The 19,923-nt window shown below is 41.1% G+C and overlaps 2 protein-coding genes across 2 annotated transcripts; both read right to left on the bottom strand.

Annotated features, from left to right (window-relative positions):
• Positions 1-210: 210 nt before the first annotated feature.
• Positions 211-3,278, bottom strand: LOC103711412 (endoglucanase 3). The gene is made up of 8 exons (XM_008797544.3): positions 2,967-3,278; positions 2,666-2,872; positions 2,146-2,346; positions 1,960-2,052; positions 1,712-1,873; positions 1,485-1,596; positions 1,223-1,386; positions 211-948 (listed from the first exon to the last, which is right to left on the bottom strand). Exons 1-8 carry the CDS (start codon positions 3,213-3,215, stop codon positions 616-618), a joined length of 1,521 nt encoding a protein of 506 aa, XP_008795766.2. The 5' UTR covers positions 3,216-3,278; the 3' UTR covers positions 211-615.
• Positions 3,279-10,544: 7,266 nt separating this feature from the next.
• LOC120107429 (pectinesterase-like) lies at positions 10,545-18,021 on the bottom strand. Its single transcript, XM_039120705.1, has 2 exons — positions 16,989-18,021; positions 10,545-11,468 (listed from the first exon to the last, which is right to left on the bottom strand). Exons 1-2 carry the CDS (start codon positions 17,968-17,970, stop codon positions 10,777-10,779), a joined length of 1,674 nt encoding a protein of 557 aa, XP_038976633.1. The 5' UTR covers positions 17,971-18,021; the 3' UTR covers positions 10,545-10,776.
• Between the last annotated feature and the right edge of the window lie 1,902 nt (positions 18,022-19,923).

Raw genomic sequence — 19,923 nt, 5'->3', positions numbered from 1 at the left:
TTACATAAACAAAAGAAATCTCAACAGCGCAATGAATGGGTTGGCCAGGGATGGTAAAATGGCAAGAATCTTTGTTCCTTGAGAAAAAGGATTCCAACCATTTAGCTTATCCCAAAAAAACGGTAAGTTTATCCAATAACTGTCCTGATGCAAATCAAGAAGAAACACCATCCAAACCAATAAGCAGCAGACGCATGGCACAGAGACAGATAGAGAGAAAGAGAGAGGCTCCACTCCTTGTCAAATTGATGTGGACAAGATCTTACAAGGGTCAATGCCCCACCTCCCCCTTCTCCCGTACAAACGCCGTTCAAAGCTCACGCCCCCAAACACTCCCAAGTGACCCCACTCGATACCTGTGCCCCCAAACATCACACACATCACACCACAACGGACCTACAGTCACATCCAACGCTTCTTGCTCCTAGATGAAGCTAAAGAAGAAAACACTTACTTAATAACAGACCCTCCCGTGCCCTCCTTAGCTGCACTGGGGTCCTTAACTCCATACTAAAACATCTTAACCAAGCTTGCACCTAAACCTAAGTCTATAATACTATATTATAGATAACAATGGGACTCATACATTCCATTAGTTGTCGAAGTGCGTTCGGTCTAGAGCTGGCCAAAGGAGTGGGCGAGGTAGGCGAGGGCACCCACGAGGGGGGCGTTGATATAGGTGGCCGGTTCGGACTGCTCGTAGTCGGACCGCTGGTCCGGGAACCGGTCCTGCGCGTCCGGTCCGCCCACGACGGCGCCCACCAGGACGTTCGGGTTGGGGGCCGGCGAGTTCAGCGCGGCGAAGCCGCTCGAGCACGGGATCCGGGCCGGATGGGCCGCCACGGACGGCAGCGACGAGGCCCGGTGATGGATCCGCTGTGGGTATCTTGCTCCGTAGCCCACCATGTACGACATCCTCGCCGGGTTGTCCCCCAGCAGGTAGTCCACCTGGGACCCACACCAAAAGCCACACAGCGTAGAAACAGTCAGTGAAAGATTAACTCCGCGGGACAAGTTAACGCGTCACGTTTCCCCCGTCCGTTTCACATGACGATTCTTCCCCTCTTCTGGCGACAATGTGATCTCATGGGCAGCAGCGCCCCAGCTAGCATCCGATCACGCGGTCGCCAGAATATGCTTGTGAAGAAGTTCGGAGGAAACGAACTCGGGAATCGCGTTTCCCTAGAGGGGGCTTCAAGTGGGGAGGAAAGAATGGGCTCACCTGGCGCTTGGCAATGGCGCGGAGCTTCTTAGGGGTGACGGAAACTCCACCACAAGAGACCACCTTGGAGGAGTAGGTCAAGTATTTGGCGTAGGTAAGCAGCAAGAATGAGGTGGAGGTCACATACTGCATGTTGCTGTCACTCATCTTAAACAGCAGCCCTCCTGTATTTCCCACAACATAAGCACTTTTAGCTGAATCTAAGCCAGTAGAGCATTTATTTATTGTTACTACCAAGAATGCTATGAGATGGAGGAGAGACCTCGAGTGTACTGGGCTTGAGAGAAAGGAGTCCCTGGGATCAAGGAGCAAATGAAGTTATCAGCATGGCCCTTGTAGTCATGAAGGGACTTCACATTTTGGACTAAGAAAGCCTGCAAACCCGACAAAAGAAAACTTGGTTAGAACCTGGAAGTTGAAACCAAAAACCTGTTGTTCCAATAATTAATAGGATGATGGGAGAAGAGGCTAAAAGGAGAGGACTGATGCCTTGGAGAGGAGGATCCTGGCTCCCACATGCTTGTTGTCCCAGCCAAAGGTATTGTCAGACTCATCAGCTCCAAGAGTTTGACCGTTGACCTGAATGTAGTTAAGGTAGGTTGGGTTCTTGGTGGCCTTGTGAAGCCAAGCAGCTCCCCACAATAACTCGTCCTTAAGCATAGGAAACAGAGTATTTGGGTTTAGGAACAGAGGAGCGGAGGGGGTAAAATGTTTTAGGGGAGAGAGAGCTTAGAAACCTGGTAGCCAGAGTAGGAGCAGTAGAAGGGGCAGACGACGTTCTTCAACCCATTGCTATAGGGGCCTCTGTGCTCGTCTGCAAACTTAAAAACCTGGAAGCCATTTGAGGAAGAAAGGTGGTTTCAGAAGGGCGATTAATTAAGATGGGTCTCTGTTTTGAGATGTTGGGGTGGTGGTTGCGTTACCCTGATAGCTCTGTTAAGGAGAAGCTTGGAGTAGGATGGATCAGACTTTTTGAAGACCAGTGAGGCGGAGGCAAGCGCTGCGGCGGTTTCGGCAGCGACATCGGAGCCCGGGTTGCTGCTATCTATCTTGAAGGCTACTCTTGGGGTGTCCATGTCCTCTGGCCTTTCCCAACAAGAATGGTCCTTGTTTGCATCTCCCACCTGAAACCAACAACCCCAAAGATAAAATGCTTCAAAACCTCCGCAAAAAATTCAAAAGCAAAGGAGCTAAAGCTCTAAAATACCATTTTCTTAGTAGAGACTAGAGTTATTTAGTGCTGCACTGCAGCATTACAAAGAGAAGGAAGCGGATGTCTGTCTTGGGGAATGTGGAGCATTTTCTTGCGCTTTTGTACTTTAACAAAGAAGCTACATTTGAGTTCTTCAGCATAAGATCAACAGAGGAGCCACATTGCTCACGGAAAGAGAGAAAACAGAGGAAATGTCAAAAGGACAGGGAATGGGCGGAGGGAAGGGAAACCTGGACGTAGATGGTGTTGGGGTGGGCAGTGGCTTTGAGGAGGTAGTCAGTGGCCCAACGGATGGCCTCCTTCGCGTTCTGGAGCTCCCCTTTCATCATCCCACCGAACTCTACCACACTCCATGAGAGCATGGTAGTGGTGAAAGCCATGGGGAACCCAAACTTCACATTGTCCCCTGCATCATAGTACCCACCCACCAAGTCCACCTGCTTTATCCCAACAAAACCACATTAGTTTTCCCCATAAAATGAGCTGAAAATAAGAGAATGAACAAAGAATGACTCGAGTTAGAGCTCTTGCATGCATTGTCGAGCCATCAGAGAGGCCAGAGTTCCTCCTCCAGGTCATCCTCTGGTTGGGTGGAAGCCTCCCTGACCTCTGCCCTTCGAAGAAGAGTATGGATTTAGAGAGGGCATCTCTATAGTTTTGTTTGGCGGGGCCGCGGTGGGGATGGTGGTTATGCTCTTGGGCTGGGAAGGCCAAGGTATTGGAGAGAAACAGAGAAAGGAGGAAACAGAGGAGCAGAGGCAAGTGAGGGAAGAGAGCCATTTAGCCGTTAACCAACCCAACTGAACCCCAGCTGAGATGAGCCACAATCAGTGCAAAGTGCCCTAGGAAACGACCTCTATTTATAGAGCCGAAAACAACCCACTACTACTCCCTTGCCCTGCCATTATTGTTTGCCACTGGAAATCACACTGTAAAGGCTTCGCCTCTCATTTATTAGGTCTTTCCCTGTGTGCTCTGGGTCACATGAGAGAGCAGGGCTTAAATTACTTTCCTCTGTCTTGTCTTTTTTGACCAACATGCCCTTATAGAAATGTATTTATGCCCACATAGAATAAGTATATCCACATTAACTTTCTTGGGGAAATGGACAATATACTTTATCACTTTATCCACTAGCAGATTAAGATTTTCTTTATTATATTAGGGACAGGTGGTGTATAAACGTAAAACGGATATCAAAACTAGGCTGTCTTTATGAGGGCTTTTGGTTTCTAACGGTCACCTTTAATGTGGGGTATGCTCCCGGACCGTGTGACAGTTTGTTGCCTTCGCTCGTTCCCTAATGTTGTAAACTGTCAAGTTTTAACTACAATGTTAGTCTATTAATTAGTACAGTTATTGTTAGTTAGAATTCCAGAAGTCAGAGTGGCATGGTTGGCCTAGGGCCTCCGGACTCTCTATTTATTAAAACCCTGAATGTATTTGGACTACCCCAACCATTGTTAAAATGGGCTGTAGAAATTTGAATAATAAAATCTAAATTTTCAGGCTCCGAGTATATTTTATTTCCATTCTCCATATTTGTGGCTTTATGAGAGTCATGTGAAGTGAAAGCTTAGCATGGGTATATCTTTGTAGAATTTATCTTTGTGGAGATGTTTATGAATGTGGTTTTCCCTCATCGTGGTTATTATCATATTTCCCTCATTGTGGAGATGGAATGAGTTTTATGAGAAAAATCCAAACATGGGCTGTAATTCACTTCCACCCAAAAGAAAACAGGCATGTAGGATCCTAACATTTCACATAACAATGCGATCTCTGTCATATAAAAAAAGGATGATGCCACACTTTTATCTTAACCATAAAGAGCACACCTGCAATATATATACCTTTCACACTGTTCATTGGCAAACTAAGTAATGTCCTCATTGGTTTCTTTAATTTTTTTTAAGCCCTCTAAGCTCGGAACCTAATTCTCGACCATGCTAACGTCCGGAAACGCCAATGGAACTGACATTTAGCAGCCAATGAGACTTGACACATGAGAACAAATGGCAAGAACACAGCGACGTAACGCTCAGAAGGGCACATGAGGAGCGTGACCCAAGACCGACCAGCTCCTGGCTCGCTGCACTAGCCTAGGCCAAAGCCTACTCGGACCCGGCTCTCAAAAAACACCTATCTGCCACTCTATTTGCCTATCTTTCAAACAATCGTATGGCTTCTCATGGGGAATCTCCATGGAGAAAGGAACCGAGGGATCGTTCTCCATGGTCTTCTATCGCTGAGAGAAAAGCTGGCATAGAAGTTATTTTGGGCAGGGCCCCTTTCACACATATTTTGGCACCACCTTTTACGAAAACGAAGAAGGGCACAGAGGTATGTCTACTTTCTCTTTTTTTTTGAGGAAAATTAGGGAAACACAAAAGGAGAGAAAGATATAATTTTCTTATAATTCCTTAAAAGAAAAAAAAAACGTGAATAAAGACCCATAAGCCTGCAATTGTATGCAAATTGCAAGCAGCAAGTCTAGCCCTTTGCAATTGCACATCTAACTTCTGGTCCATTCTCAATTTCACCTTCATCGTATTCAATCTAAGTTGGCAATTCTTAAATGTATATACATTGGACCTTAAGGACTCGTTTGATTTGCAAAAAGAATTTTTTCTCACTCGAATATTTTTTTAGAAAGTTAATACCTAGATATATGATGTATAAAAAAAATGATTCTTGCATGGTTGGTTGATCATGAGAAAGTGATATATTTCAGAGTGGCTTATGTTTGGTTGAGCATTTTAGTTCTTTGGAAAGTTACTAAGAATTTTATTTTTTTCATATCACATATAGATTTTTTTTCATGAAATATGACAATCTTATTTCCACAGAAAAGCCTCTTTCTCATCTTTCTCATTTGAAAAATTCAACCAAACATTCTTTTCCTCCCCTCTTTCTACAAACCAAACAAGTCTTAAAAGTTGACTAGTAAGATGAGAAGAAGGTGGACAATGCAAGCAATCTCCGATGTAGTGATGATTGCATATTCCTAAATAACAAAGTAGCTTGTCCTAAAAATATCCATAGCATTTCCAGCTTTAATAATTTACCTTTTTTTTACTTAGTTTCTGGTAGCTTTACCATATTTGTTCCATTAAAAATAATATATTTATTTTTCTAATTTCTTTGGTCTTAGGTGGTGTGTGTGGTGATGATTACATATTCCTAAATGACAAGTAGCTTGTAATGTATAAGAATATGAAAAGATAATATCCCTATTTTTAAATTTCTTGGTCTTATAGCTATTAGCATGTTGGCTAAAGAGCGAACTTAGAGAACATAAAAAGCATAAGAGGACAGATTTGACCTGATAGAGGGGTGCGGAAGGTAGGCCCTTTTGCATGAGCGACTGATTAGGGTCATGTGCTGCCTGAAATCTCGCACATGCTCCTCCCGTGCTTCTCCCATGATCCCATCCCCCATCAGCCGTAGCCCCTCAGAAAGCCCTTGCAATTGGCTGAAATCTCTGAGAGCGCCCTCACCACCTTGGGAGTCTCGCCAGGAAAAGGCGAACGCTGCCGCCGTGGAATGCGGTGACCTTTTTCGTCTTCGTCGCGGGGTTTTCGGCTGATTTCGGCGGGAAAAGAGCAAAAGGTAAGGAGAGGTGGGAACGGTCCGACCTCACGGCCCCACCCCAAACGGGACGCAATGCCGTTGGACTTCTGATGGCAACTAGCCGTTGCGCTATGGACGCATCCAAAGTTCAATTAGGATCCGAGGTGCTAACCTACTGGGGGAAACTTACCACAGCTTTACAGTCCACTGCTTGAATTCCACATGGCTCGTACCAATTCGTTTGCTCAATCAAGTGGGTGTGATGCTATCCACCGGCTACTTAACCACCGTTTGGCAGAGCTATTGCCAAGAGAGCTTTAGATAACTATATTTTTAAAGTACTGTGAAATTTTAATATGTGCTTGCAAATAAACTAAGAAAATATTTTAGTATGATAAAATGATCGTAAAGAACATTACATAATATTATCGAAAGAACATAATAAAATATATTATATATAAATATATAAATATATGATATAGTATAATATTACTATAATGTAATATAATATTATTATAATATAGCAATATGATATTGTATACTATAGCATAATAATGTAATATAATTTGATATTATATAACATAACATATTAATGTATTATGATATAATATAATATAATATTTATAGTATAATATAATAATAAAAATAATAAAATATTATAATTATTATCATTATATATTAATAAATATAATAGAATATTTTTCGTAATTAAAATATTTTATCATAGATATTTTATTTTAAAAAAATTTTATACAATAAAATAGCTTTTCGATGCATGTTAAAAGTGCTTTTTCGAAGAAGCACTATTTTGGAGCTTTTTCGAAAAAACTATTTTAATTTTCTGTCAAAATTAAAATAATTTTTTGATATTTTTAATAAATACTTTTATTTTATCTGAAAATATTTTTAGACGTCAGAAAGTACTGACCCACCAAAAGTTCCGCGGTCTTAATATCTTCTCCGCATGCCACAAGGCTTGTTTCACCTCGCCACTCCATTCCCTGTTTCGGTCCGTATGCCACTGTCCACTGGTCACCCACTGTGGGATAATTACCTGGGCCCCAACTGTTACGGATGCACAATTATTAGGGACCCTAACCGAGGATCTTTGGTTGCTAAATAGAGGAGCAAGCATGATTGCTGCTACAAGCCCCGGTTCATTTAATTCAATAATTATTATATCAAATTCAATTATTATATATTATTAGAGAATACTAATGTTATTTGATAGCATGATATACTCGTACGAGATGTGTGAGAAAGAAAACCAGCATGCTAAAATACTTAGGAGTTGAAAAGAAGCCGCAAGTCTAAATATGCTGAAAATTTAAAAGTTAAATAACCATTTTGACCGCTGTGTTATCCATATTTCTGAGGGGACCAATAAATCCAGCCACCGATGATCTCTCCATTTTGACACCCGTGGGCCAGTTTTTCTCGACAACTAAAGGTCCAGGGATCTTGCAAAGCTCATAACGTGATAATAGGTATCGAGAAAGGCACTTCAATTTAATACCCAAATTAGTGCACGTTCTATCAATTGGATGGGCAAAGCTTTTTAAGCCGTAAAAGGCCACTGCAATTGTGAGGCCTAGACTCATTAGGGCGGGTATGTTGGCCCGATCCAACTTTTAAATGCGACCGAAAGGTCCATCTGAACGAGAACTAGGGCAGAGCCCTAGTTCCGCACAGCAGAGGAGGACGAGTCCTCCTTCACCTCGGGCCATGCTAGAGACTAGGCAACCCTAATCTCCGCTCTTATGAGCTCCTCCCCATCCTCCCCCACTGGAAAGCCAGCCCCAATCGAAGCCTACCATCGAATTTTTTTTGAATTCCTCCTCGATCACCGATCGCAATCGCGTCGTCGTGGCTACAATTTTACTGCCGAAAAGCCAGGTGAGAATCTAAAAATCTTTGGATAACTCTTTTCTCCTTCCTCTGTGACTTTTGGAAGCTCGATTCCCGCCGGTGGTCGCCGGAATTTGGTCGAAAAGGGGCAAAGCCCCTATTTTTCCAGTTTTTGGAAAGCAAGATTTTTTTTCTTTTGATTTCGGCCGATTCTGTGGCCAGTCCTTGCCTCCGAAGTCTTCTTCCAATCTTCTACAATGGCAGGAGACCATGGCCAGAGCTCCGGCCATTAGGATGTTTGATTTTCGTGGTTAAAAGGGTCAGAACCCCTATTTTGAGTGGATTTGATGATGTCGGGTGCTAGTCGTTGTCAGCCACCAGCCGCTTGTTGGTCGGCCGTGCTCCTTGACCTTGACACCACTTGCAACCACTCTCTTCCTTCCTCTTCCTTCCTCTTCCTTAGTTAGAGAGGAAAGCTTGTTCTCTTTTCTCTCTCTTTCTTTCCCCACAAGACTCTCTCTCTAGTCTCTAGGGAACTTTCTCTCTTTAGATAGGCTTAAGAATCCTAGTGTAAGCTTTGCTCTCCTTATTGCTCGGATCCAAGTTGATTAGTTTGGAAACACTGAACCACCCCGATATCCGATTGTAGACTAGGCCATTACTTCATTACCAGTTAAATCTTTTGAAATTTAGCCACTATTGATCTTTACCTGACTAATTGAATCTCTTGGTTTGGACCCACCTTGGCAGTTGAGCATGAGGCTGTATCTCCAATAGTATTTTAATTTTAACTTTGCTTGACTTTTAATATATTGATAAAAATTAATTATATCTTAATGATATTAAAGCACACAAACTTGACTCGTCTAACTAGAGTAGGATTTTGAAGTGTAAGAGGTAAGTAACCTAATGCTTCAAAGTGTGTTTTTCAAATTTTTGGCAAAATAATAATCAGGTGATTAATTTGATAATAAAATCAATTTTATACTTAGTTAAACGGGTCAGGCATGTTAATATTATGACAGAAAATATTTTTAAAATTATATTATATATTATGTTATGAAATTTGGAAAATACGACTAGGCTAATTATGAAATTTATTTTATATGTATCTATTCTCAGCATGGCTATGATCTGGCCCCGCCAATAGAAATTATTTAGGGGTGCAAATGGGTTGGGTCGGATCATGAGTGACCCCGACCCGACCCGATTTCTTGTTTGGGTCCCAATTTTGGACCCAAACCTGATCCAATAGACGATTGGGTCGGGTCAAATCGGGTCCACCGTTATAATTTTTTGACCCAATGTGTCATTTGGATTGGGTTGGGTCCATATATAACCCAAACCCAACCTGAAAAATTCAGGTTCAGGTCGGGTCCCGTTCGGGTCAACCCATGTATGGCTTCAGAATTTGTTTGCACCCTCGTGGGCCCAATAATTTTATAGATTCGGGTCAGATTAGGTTGGGTAGAGTCAGGTTGTAGGATTGAAATTCCAAAATTATCCAAATTTCAAATGGATCGGACTGGTCGGGTCTGAATTCGGTAAATCCAAACCCGACCCAAAAAATGGAATGGGTCTAATTTTAGGTTCCGACCCGGCCCCACGAGTCATCCAAAATGGGTCGGGTCATGGGTCAACCCGACCCATTTGCAGCCTTAGGATTATTCGTTATCCCTGTTGACTTATAATTTGCGAGAAACTAGTTTCGACATCGCACAACCATTGATTAGAATAGTGGTATTTGGACACGGTACCATTGGTGGTTAATAATAGTAGTGTTTGACACTTTGTGCATTCTCACTCATGCCACTGGGTTACGTAGCCGTAGCCTGTTCTTGAATTTTTGGTATTTCTTTATGAAAACAATTAAATATACTTCGAAAAGAGATATACGTATTACTTAAGAATTGATTTACTTTGGAGTCAATATTTTGCTCTTTAACTTATTATTTGGCATACTTAGATCCCACTTTGGGAGTGTTATGTTGCTTACTGGGCTAGTGTAGCTCAATATTATACTTTATTTTTTTTAGATCCAGATGCATGATTGTTTAAACCAGTTACTTTATATTATTGAAGTTCTAGTCAGACTATTTAAACCAGTTAGAATATTTTATTTAATTTTAGTATATAGTTAGCATATGTTCACTTGTGTCACGTTAAAACTATTGTAAGAATTATTTGAACAAGTTATTGATTAAATAAATTTTTAAGAATTATTATTGCTTTGATATGATCTGTAGCCTTGCATGCTTGTATGGTTCGCCATACAAATATGCGGCATTTGTTCCGCTCTGGGTTCAGAGCGTGACAACAATAACCTAAGAAAGGGATCATAAAAGAATACATTGTTATTTGCACACTAGATATTCATTAAGGCAAACGGAATCAGGCGTGCCACAGACCAAGTTTACACACGGGGGATATTGGCACTAAAGCTTAGGAAATGGTTCAATTTGGATGAGGGTTTACGAGTTATGAAAGGAACATTTTTTGAAGGATTGTTTGTTCTGGTTGCTGGACGTGAAAACTCATCGTCTAATGGGCTAATCATACTCATATCGGAGTGCATGGGCCTACGATGGGATGCACGCCCAGGAAATATTACAAGAAAAAATTGTGTAACGTGCCCTATTCTAGAAAAGTTTTAGACTCCAGCAATTGATTCAATTCAACATTAAGGAAGATCGCAGCAACATCGATGAATTTTTCTTAAGTTAATCCCATACCACATTTTGAATTAAATCAAAGACCAATCCGACACACCCTTTCAAGCAAATTAGTCACAGCCCATAGTGGAAGGTGGCCAACATACTTCCTCAAGCTTTAATATTGCAACTATTAATCCATCAACCCTAGAGTAGGCAAAGCCTTTATTCCGAAAAATCCGAGGACTCGACGGCTAAGCTATTCCCCCTCATAACCCTGAAGTAAATGGAACAGAAGTTGCACCCAACCACTGATCACCCTGGATGAATGATGCCACGGTGAAGTTGCTAGCTTCTGCTGCACTGGTGATGACCCTGTATCCTGGCCATGTCACTCTTCTAGAGGTATTAGAACCTGGTCCTTGGTTCATGTACTCTCCATAGTATAGAGTGCTCAGTGCGAAGTCACCATCCCATTCCAGCCACCCTGCAGGATCTATCAAACTACCAAGGAATGACTGCATGAACACTGTCCTCGAGTATTGTTTCCATGGCCGACCCAGGTATGTGGAGAAGTTGGATTGCACCGGGATGAGATCGGAGGCTGCAGCCACCTTGCACTTCTGGATGGAAATGCCGGTGTTCTGATTGGGGTCTTCCCTCCCTTGGGCTGTGAATATATTCTTCTGGTTCGGATCGGGTTTCCGAGCATACAAGTTGCAGCTTTGGAGCACCACCGCTGCATTCCCAAATATGAAATCTACGGTTCCGTAAACATCACAGTCCCTGTAGAACTGGCGAAGAGAGTGGACGTATAAAGTGTCTTGGTAGGCCACAAAACTGCAACGGTAGAAGGCGGAGAGGTCAGCGCCAACCCTCAGGGCAACGGCTTGGTGCTTGCTAGGTCCTGCTGAGTTCTCTATTGTGATATCTCGCGCAAGGAATCCATCGCCAACCACAGCTGAAACCAATGCAGAGGAGATGATGATCATATTTTAGATCGATTGTAGAAGATTAAATTGTGCATGAACTTTAACAAATTCTTCATGGCGATGTGAATCACTAAGAGTTAAGCCCTGGTTCTCAGAAGTGTCGCAAATTATTAGAAATGCTGCAAAGATTATGGTGCCATATATAATTTTTTAGGCAAATATCCAAGTCTCCAAAGAGCTGGGTTCTGGATCTCTGTTCGTAGTCTTGATGAATGCGTGGGAAACCTCCTCTTTTCTCATTTCATATATGAGCTTGGTTAGCATACAAGTAAGGTCATCAAATCAACTGCTGTAAAGGATTTATGATCGCTTGGACCATTGGGTTTAGTTAGAGGTGCTAGTTACATGGTCTAAATAGATTGAGCTCGCCTCAAACACAGTGCGTAAGATTGGAGCTTGATTCGAAGTCAAACATTCCGTGTTTGAATCAACAATCTAGATTCGAAATTAATTTTAAATCATAATATATGAAAATAGTCTGCCTCGTCACCTCGTATCTCCCTCCGCCCAAGCCAAACATGCCTCAGTCAGTTCAAATAAAATCATAATTAGGTTGGAAGAGTTTGCATAAGGGTCTCGATCCAAAACTAAAGTTTCAATCTATTCTAGGTTCATAGTTGATACGATCATACGAACAATCAAGCATCTGGCCCCATTGTCCGTTTAATAAAAGTTTTGAAACAGCTTGTTTTTAATCCTCAAAAGCATAAAGATCGAAGTCTCCCATTGGAGCTTTTGGCCGAAAGCTTTACTTGTGATGTACGACAGCATTCTTTTTTAAAAAATAGCCACAAGATAATTTATAAATTAACAATATATACTTTATAATAATAGTTTTAGTAGTACAATGTAATAATAATATAATAAAATCATATAATATTATATAATATTACAATAATATTATATTACCATCATCATTATTATACTATAATAATTATATTATTATATTATAATAGAATAATATAGTATTTTTATAATAATAATATCATGCTATTATATAATAAAAATATTGTTAATATATAATAATAATATAAAAATATAGCTACTATTTTATAAAAAATACTATTGGACTCTCCTCATTCTTCTCTGATTATAGTTCACTGGTCATGCCTCGGGAGTATTGAAGATTAACTTCGATGGGTCTACGAAAGATCAACCTGCAGATGTTGGCTTCCCAGTTAGAGATCACAATGCAAAACTTATACATGCTAGATCAATAGCCTTCCCTCATCAACATTTATTGAAGATGAACTACGAGCTGCATAGAGAGGTATTTGCCTGACTTTGTTTAGGTATAAAGCCACTTAACTTTGGATAGAAGGCGACCCTCAATACAGTGGTACAAATGGATTAACTGTTCCTTTACTTCTGGTCCTCTTCATCTACCTCTACTCAAAGACATGGAATTAAGAAGTTGTTTATGTATTCAAGGCTTCTCAGATTTTTTGTGAAGGCAACCAATCAGCAGATTGGGTAGCTAATAAAGAAATTTTGGGAGATGTGGATTACATGAGGACTTCTCTATTCCAGTTCAGCTCAATGCCTTAATTACTTCAGACCGAGATGTATGAGTGCAGTTTCTTGAGAGTTTAGTTGTTCCAATTTTTGCTTTGGTATCCTTTTTTGCTCTTTCTTTTGTGAGCTTGTTCCCTATTCTAATTGTACTCCCCCCTCCAAAAAAAAAAAAAACTTCATAAATCTATCGATGACCAGCCTGCAATAGTCCGATGTGATAATCTCATCAATAAATGTAATATATGGACCATTCATAGCTCAATCTGATAAGCTCATTAAATGTGGACCAAAGTCACCAAACCTTAATGTGATCTGAGGAAAGATGTTGTTTCTTTGTCGTGCCAGGGCATCGTCGATGGCTGCAAGTGGCTAAGTTCGCTGTCCAGGGATCGATCAGTGGTTTTGCATGTCTGTAGGGATGAAGATAAGCCAATACATTGGCCGGCAACAGCTGTAGGAACTTGAAAATTTTGTCGTCGCCGAGTTAGGGTTGCAGCAAGTAATGACATTATATAGGTTGCAGTCCTTAAATAGTCCAAGCTCGTGTATTGTTTCTACCCTAACTTATGCATCCTTAGCTATATCCTATTTCGAACCGCATGTGCAAGCAGTTCAATTCTTAATCTTTTATTGTGATTAGGACAAAGCTTGAATCTAGTTTTCTGGTTGAGCCAAGCATAGATCTGCCAAAACTGGGTCACATGTACCTAATTCAATGCTTATGTTACTGATTGGAAAAGACTTGTCCAATGCCTTGTTCTTGCCCAAAGAAAGGCCTTATCTTCTCAGTCTTCTTTTTTTTTTTTTAACACTAATTAAGAAACAAAATGCAACTCTGGACCTCATTCAGTGCTTATCTACCATACGGAGGAATTAGATCTTGGATTAAAATCTCTGGTGTAACCCAATTAACTTGGTCGCACCCCACTCATACAGAAGTTTTGCCCTTAAGAGAATTAGACTTAGCCACACAAGTCTTCATTCTTGACTTGTATTATATAGAAAAACTTGAAGTATAAATACGACTTTTTTATATATTATATTTCTTTTACTACAACTAGATGTACTTATTTTGTTATTTGTATTGTTGCTAATATTATTACTATCACCGTCAAAGTAATATTTAGAATTTGAATTTTGGACATTTTTCGAGAACAAATTTTTAGAAAGAGATGCGCTAATTTTTTTTCATACTATTAATGATAATGCTATAAATATTATTGTTGTTGTTATTATTATTAGAATTTTTTGTATAAATACCTTACTCAATATCAAATTTTGCATTGATACCCTCCTAAAATTGATATTTACATATATACATATATACCCTTGTAAAATACTTGTTTTGCTATTCTACTCTTTTTTATCCGTATTTTTGCACACGTACCCACACCATCTAACGCCGTTAAAAAATTAACAATTTTCAAATAAAAATGACTAAAATATGTTTAGTGGGTAGATGTATAAAAAATATAAGACGACCACGATGAAGAACAAAAAAAATAATTTTATAATTTTATTTTATTTTTAATTAAAATAAATATGATTTTTACTAACGGTGTTAGAATAACCATTATATTAGAGGCATACGTGGAAAAACAGTATTTTATGAGAATAAAAAATAAATATAAATTTTAAAAAATATTTATATAAATTTAAATTTTTAAACAAATTATTACATCTATTGCTACTGCTGCTACGGTTGCTTTCTCAGCTACTGCTATTTTAATTTATTGCAGCCGGATGGAGACGCTGATCGATGAGAACAAAACACTTTCGGTCTTTTCAACAAAAAAAAAAAAAGAAAAAAAAAAGAACAAGACTTTCGGTCTTAATATTAAAGTAAAAAAGTTCTGACCTTTATTGGTTGGTGCTCGCCAACAAACCATTCATGTCTTGTGAGGACATTCAAACCCCGTAGATGCAGGGGAGCAGATCTATGTGCGCTCAACCAAGGAAAAATTATTACGTGGATCAGCTTTAGTGGACCGATCCAAATCTCGGAGCATATGTGCGGTGGCTAATAGACACCCTCATTTGATCATTGAATTGTTTAAATGCAAGGGGTAATATGGCCAGTGCATGCATCTCATAATTAGACCTTACAAAGATTGCACTACTCTGGTGGACCCAGGCCGGCAACTTCCTTGGCATTAAGTATGGAGGCACGTTATTCTCGGTCCCCGCTCTTTTAAAATAATCAAAAGTATGTCCAACCAAATAATGTTTTAGAACGCTTGGGGCTCAGTCATGACATGTAAAAAAAAATTATAGAGACATGCGAGGATCATAAAGATATTTTAAATCACAGTCAATCTCACCATGTCACAATTAATCTCACATTGTCGCATTGATCCTAAGGGTTTCGCCTATCTCCCCATGCCATATGGCATTGAGATTGTTTTTTTGAGTGAGTGTAGTACTTTTCGGGCCAGCCATATCTACTGTAAGACCAACGAAGCTACGAAGTACTAGATTACATTCTTTGTGGTGGAGTACTCTAGTGATAATATTATGTGCTGATTATGCGGCCGCATCTCTTCTTTTGTAACATATTATTTTTTAATTTTATTGAATATATTTATACTAGGCTCGTGTGACTCCTCCAATCTATCAAGAAAAAAACAAAAATAATCTGAGCACCAATCTACCATACATCTGTGTTTCTTATTTTGTTTAGTACCTGACCAATGAGATAAAGTATAGTATGGTGTCAGTTCACATGCATCGGTCACGCATCGAACAGGTTCTTTGCCGTTTCGAAGAAAACAAAGAAACGGCTGATGAAGATATAAGTAAAGATATTGCTCGAAAGCTTGGTGAAATGTCCACCTCTGCTCGTGGCGCTGTGCACTTGCATGCATGTGAGCTCGCTCGATTATCTCTACTTTAACACACTTTGTGAGCTAATGTTTGACAGAAGCTGAAGGCACCCACATAAACTTATGTGGCATCCGCAAGATAGAATAATTAGAACCTGAGCTATCTCCACTGCCTCTCTACGTGAAAACTGAGGCTCATCACCTGCTTTACTATAAATTGTTCTGCTGCCGTATCTTCAGCACCCGATAATCTTTTTCTAATACCTTAAGGGCTCATTTGGTTTACGAAAAGTATTTTTTTTCTAAAAATATGATTTTTTTAAAAACTCCAGTCAAATAAGAGCCACTTCATTACTTTTTCATTGACCATACTTTCTTCCCGTCTTTTTTCACAAGCCAAAACAAGCCCTAAATGGAACTCCTTGCTCTCTGGTAGTGCACGTCTCTGGGATGTAGACTATGTGCTTTATATAGCTAAAAATTTAGTAATATTATGTGGCTAAAACATTTGGATATTTGAATTCATGTTTGGCACATGATACATTAGAAATCGAGCACAGTGCCGAGCATGAGTCTTGAGTTTGCCGTATGCTGAATGTTCATAGATTGGGCTCCATGAGCTCCTAACTTTTTAGGAGCAGTTTGTAATCGGCTAACTATTTATCCCACCAAGTCAGTCTCAAGATGCAGTTATGTCACGTCACGCGTAAGTCAGAAAATTACAATAGAGCATGGAAATTAAAAAGAAAAAAAAAAACCTCACAACCCAGAGACACTATTTCGACAAGCAAATATGGATGGAAAGTGCGACTATGGAGTTAACCGTGTAGCAAAATAAATACATGGTATCGAAAACAGTATTATATTTAATACTAGATGGCTACTAGCTACAAAAAAAATGGATGGCTACTTATGCGATCAATCAAACTATATTATAAAACTCTGCATTAGATCTTTCATTTTGATTTTTAAATACTTTATTTTCCCATTCCTACGAATATAATTACTATTGATTAATTTAATTTAGCTGACTTATCAAAAAAAGAAAAAAAAACTAGATGGCTAAGAATTGATGAGTGTGAGATATATATAAGAAAAAGAAGAACTATAGATGGCTAAGAATTGATGAGCGTTGAGCGAAGAGTAACTCACCAACAGTAGCCGACCTGAAGGTGGTCCAGCCATCCACCACATTCCGGCTGGCTTTCACCACCGTCTTCCCGATCCCGTCCCCGATGAACATTAAATTCTTCTTGTTCTTCGCCACATCCACGTTCTCGAAGTACGCCCCGGCCTTTATGTAGATCACGAACCTCGTCGCCGAGTTGTTCGGCGCAGCCGCCACCGCCTCCCCGATGGTGGTGAAGTTGCCGCTGCCGTCCTTCGCCACCACCAGGTCCGGCGACGTCGCATTCGCCGCCGCCTGCAGCAGCCGCCGGTCCTTGCTCGTCACCCACGTCGGAAACCCCCCCGACATCCGGCCGTACTCCTCAAACGCCTCCCTCCCCCGACGCTGCCGGCGGATCTTTTTCACCATGGCGAGGGAGTTGCTGACGAGGTGGGAGACGTGGTAGAGCCGGCCCTCGATGGACGGCCGAACGCCGCCGCCGTTGACGTAGGCGAAGCCGTCGAGGCAGGTGTACTGGTTGGTGATGGCGGCGGAGAGCACCGTCTGGAGGTCGCTCACGTGGGCGGAGGAGTTGCAGCCGGCGAGGTCGGCGATGGCGGTACGAAGGTCATCGAGGGTCTGGTCGAGGAGTTCAAGGCAGTCGTTGAGGGCGAGGCGCTGGCGGAAGTCCATGTGGCCGCGGCGGTGGAGGTAGGATGTGCAGTTGGAGGCTGAGGAGCGGACGGCGGCCGCGGTGCGGTTGACGACGGCGGCGATCACGTCGGGTAGGGGTTTGGAGCTGAGGTTGGGGATGTCGGCGAGTGTCGAGACGCAGAGGTCCGGGTAGAGGGTGCCGTCGCAATGCCGGGAGGCGACTTGAAGGTGAGACCGAATGTGGAGATGGTGCTGGCGGCGGCCAATGGCCGAGGGTTTTCGTTCTATGGGAAGTATTAGCAGCAGTAGAGGGAGAGTAAGGATGGAAAGTATAGCGAACGAGAGCTTTGCGCTTTTGTTTAGCGTCAACATGGTGACAGGAATAGAGCAAGAGATGGAGAGTGATGGGACTGGTGAGCTCGTAGCGCTCGGCTACTTCTAGGATCTTATATTTTTGAGACAAGGAGGGATGGGTAACGCTGAGAATTCTGTGACAGCGTCGGCTCCGTTGGATTTGTGTTGTGGGATTTATGTTGTTTTGAGGGCCGGAGAGGTTGTGCATGAGAGGGCATGGGACCGGGTTCACGTGCGTGGTGAGAGAGAGAGATGAGGGGAGCCGATGGTTTGGGTTGACGTCTTGACGAGTGTTGGGGGGGATGGGGCTCACCATGTGTTTGTTGGTCTATGGAATCGTGGATGGACTAGGCAGGGAGGTTTAGAGGTTTTATGAATTTTGGAATGGAAGGAAAGCTACCTTGAGATCTAGGAGGGCATAAAGCTGCAATCAAGACTCTAGTAAAGCTTACAGCGCTGCTTGCGATCAGAATTGTCATTGTCTTCTAAGAGTCCCCGCATTCTAAATTTTTTTAAGATAAACTTTGAGAGAAGATAATGAGAGAGTGAATTTTATGATTAGAGACCACAATGTTCGGCTTGTTGCGATCGGAAGCCGGCATTTTTTCGATGCTACTGTCCTCAGAACATAGCTGAAAGCTACGTGAAAGAGCATCATCTATACGAAGCTTGTTCCAGGTGCGAATAGCATTCATCTTGAAGGAGAATTTAAAATTAGCATAGCTATGATGACGGACATTCGTTGCTCCGAGACATATGTAGGCTATCGAGAAGTTGTGACACTTTTCGGACCATTCATATCTTTCGAAAGGTGAATAGTGCTATTGGCTGGATCTTTTTTTTGGATTCATTATTTTGAAAGGATTTTAGAAAAATCTAGTGTCGGCTTCTTTCTCTCTTTTACTTTTTTTTCTAATTTTGTTGGGGGTATCCACGTACGTTTGGTGTAAATCGCTATTGCATATTAAAAAAAAACCCGTACAACGCTGCTTTACAGTCCCTATGGTAGGTTCGCAGGTTACTAGAGTGCAGAATTGTGAACGTATACAATCCATGCAACTGACAAGCTTTTATTGGCTATTTGGTCCGTGCAACCATCGGCTATTGGAATCTGAAACCACGAAGTCGGTCTGAAAGAGGTAAAGAAGTTCTCAATTTAGTAACTCAAAAGTGTTACTTGATAGAGTCATTTAGCTGGTGATTACTTAATAGAGTCATGCAATTAAGCAAAGTTGATGGTGCAAGACAGCTGAACAGTGCGTCTTTTGGGTGGTTCTCACAGTTATTTGCTCAAATAATTTCATAGAGTCAATCGTAATCCATGCCACGCAATTGATTTGATGAAGGAAATATTGGTCTTGTTGGTACTAGGTAGGCTATTTGTATCTTATTACATTAAGAGATAAATGGTTGTATAGAACGAAATAACTTCCTCACACTCAAAGAGAGAGTTAATGTTGCCCTGAAAAATTGGCCTACTTTCATAAATGTGAATGCCGATTTTGAAAACAGGAAAGCTAGTTGATTAACTATAAATAGGTTGGAATGGCTTTCCCCCCAAAAAAATAAGGAAAAATCAATTTAACCGAAAAAAAAACTCTTATCTCTTTGATTCTCTATTCTTCTTTTCTCTTTTACTTTCCACCGACAGAGCTTTTACTGATTTAAGCATTGGTGGTCCGAATGGACCCGATCCAGCGAGCGTTCACTTTTTATCTGTTGTTATTTTGCAAATCTATAAACACGATCGGCATCGACATCTTAAGATCGGCAGCAACAAACCTAAACACTAACATAACTGGTGATACAAACCTCACATTTATCTTTGCATTAAAATTAAAGTTTCTGCCGAATAATCTCTATGATCCTAGTAGGAACTCTCAAGAGACAAATCTTCGCCTACTTTTTGATAATTTCAAATTTATCACCGTCTCGCCGCTATGCGCGGCTGCCACCAGCGGGTCCTACATG

This window comes from Phoenix dactylifera, unplaced genomic scaffold (assembly GCF_009389715.1).
Source record: "Phoenix dactylifera cultivar Barhee BC4 unplaced genomic scaffold, palm_55x_up_171113_PBpolish2nd_filt_p 000861F, whole genome shotgun sequence".
Lineage (NCBI taxonomy): Eukaryota > Viridiplantae > Streptophyta > Magnoliopsida > Arecales > Arecaceae > Phoenix > Phoenix dactylifera.
This window is presented reverse-complemented; position numbering and strand designations above follow the sequence as displayed.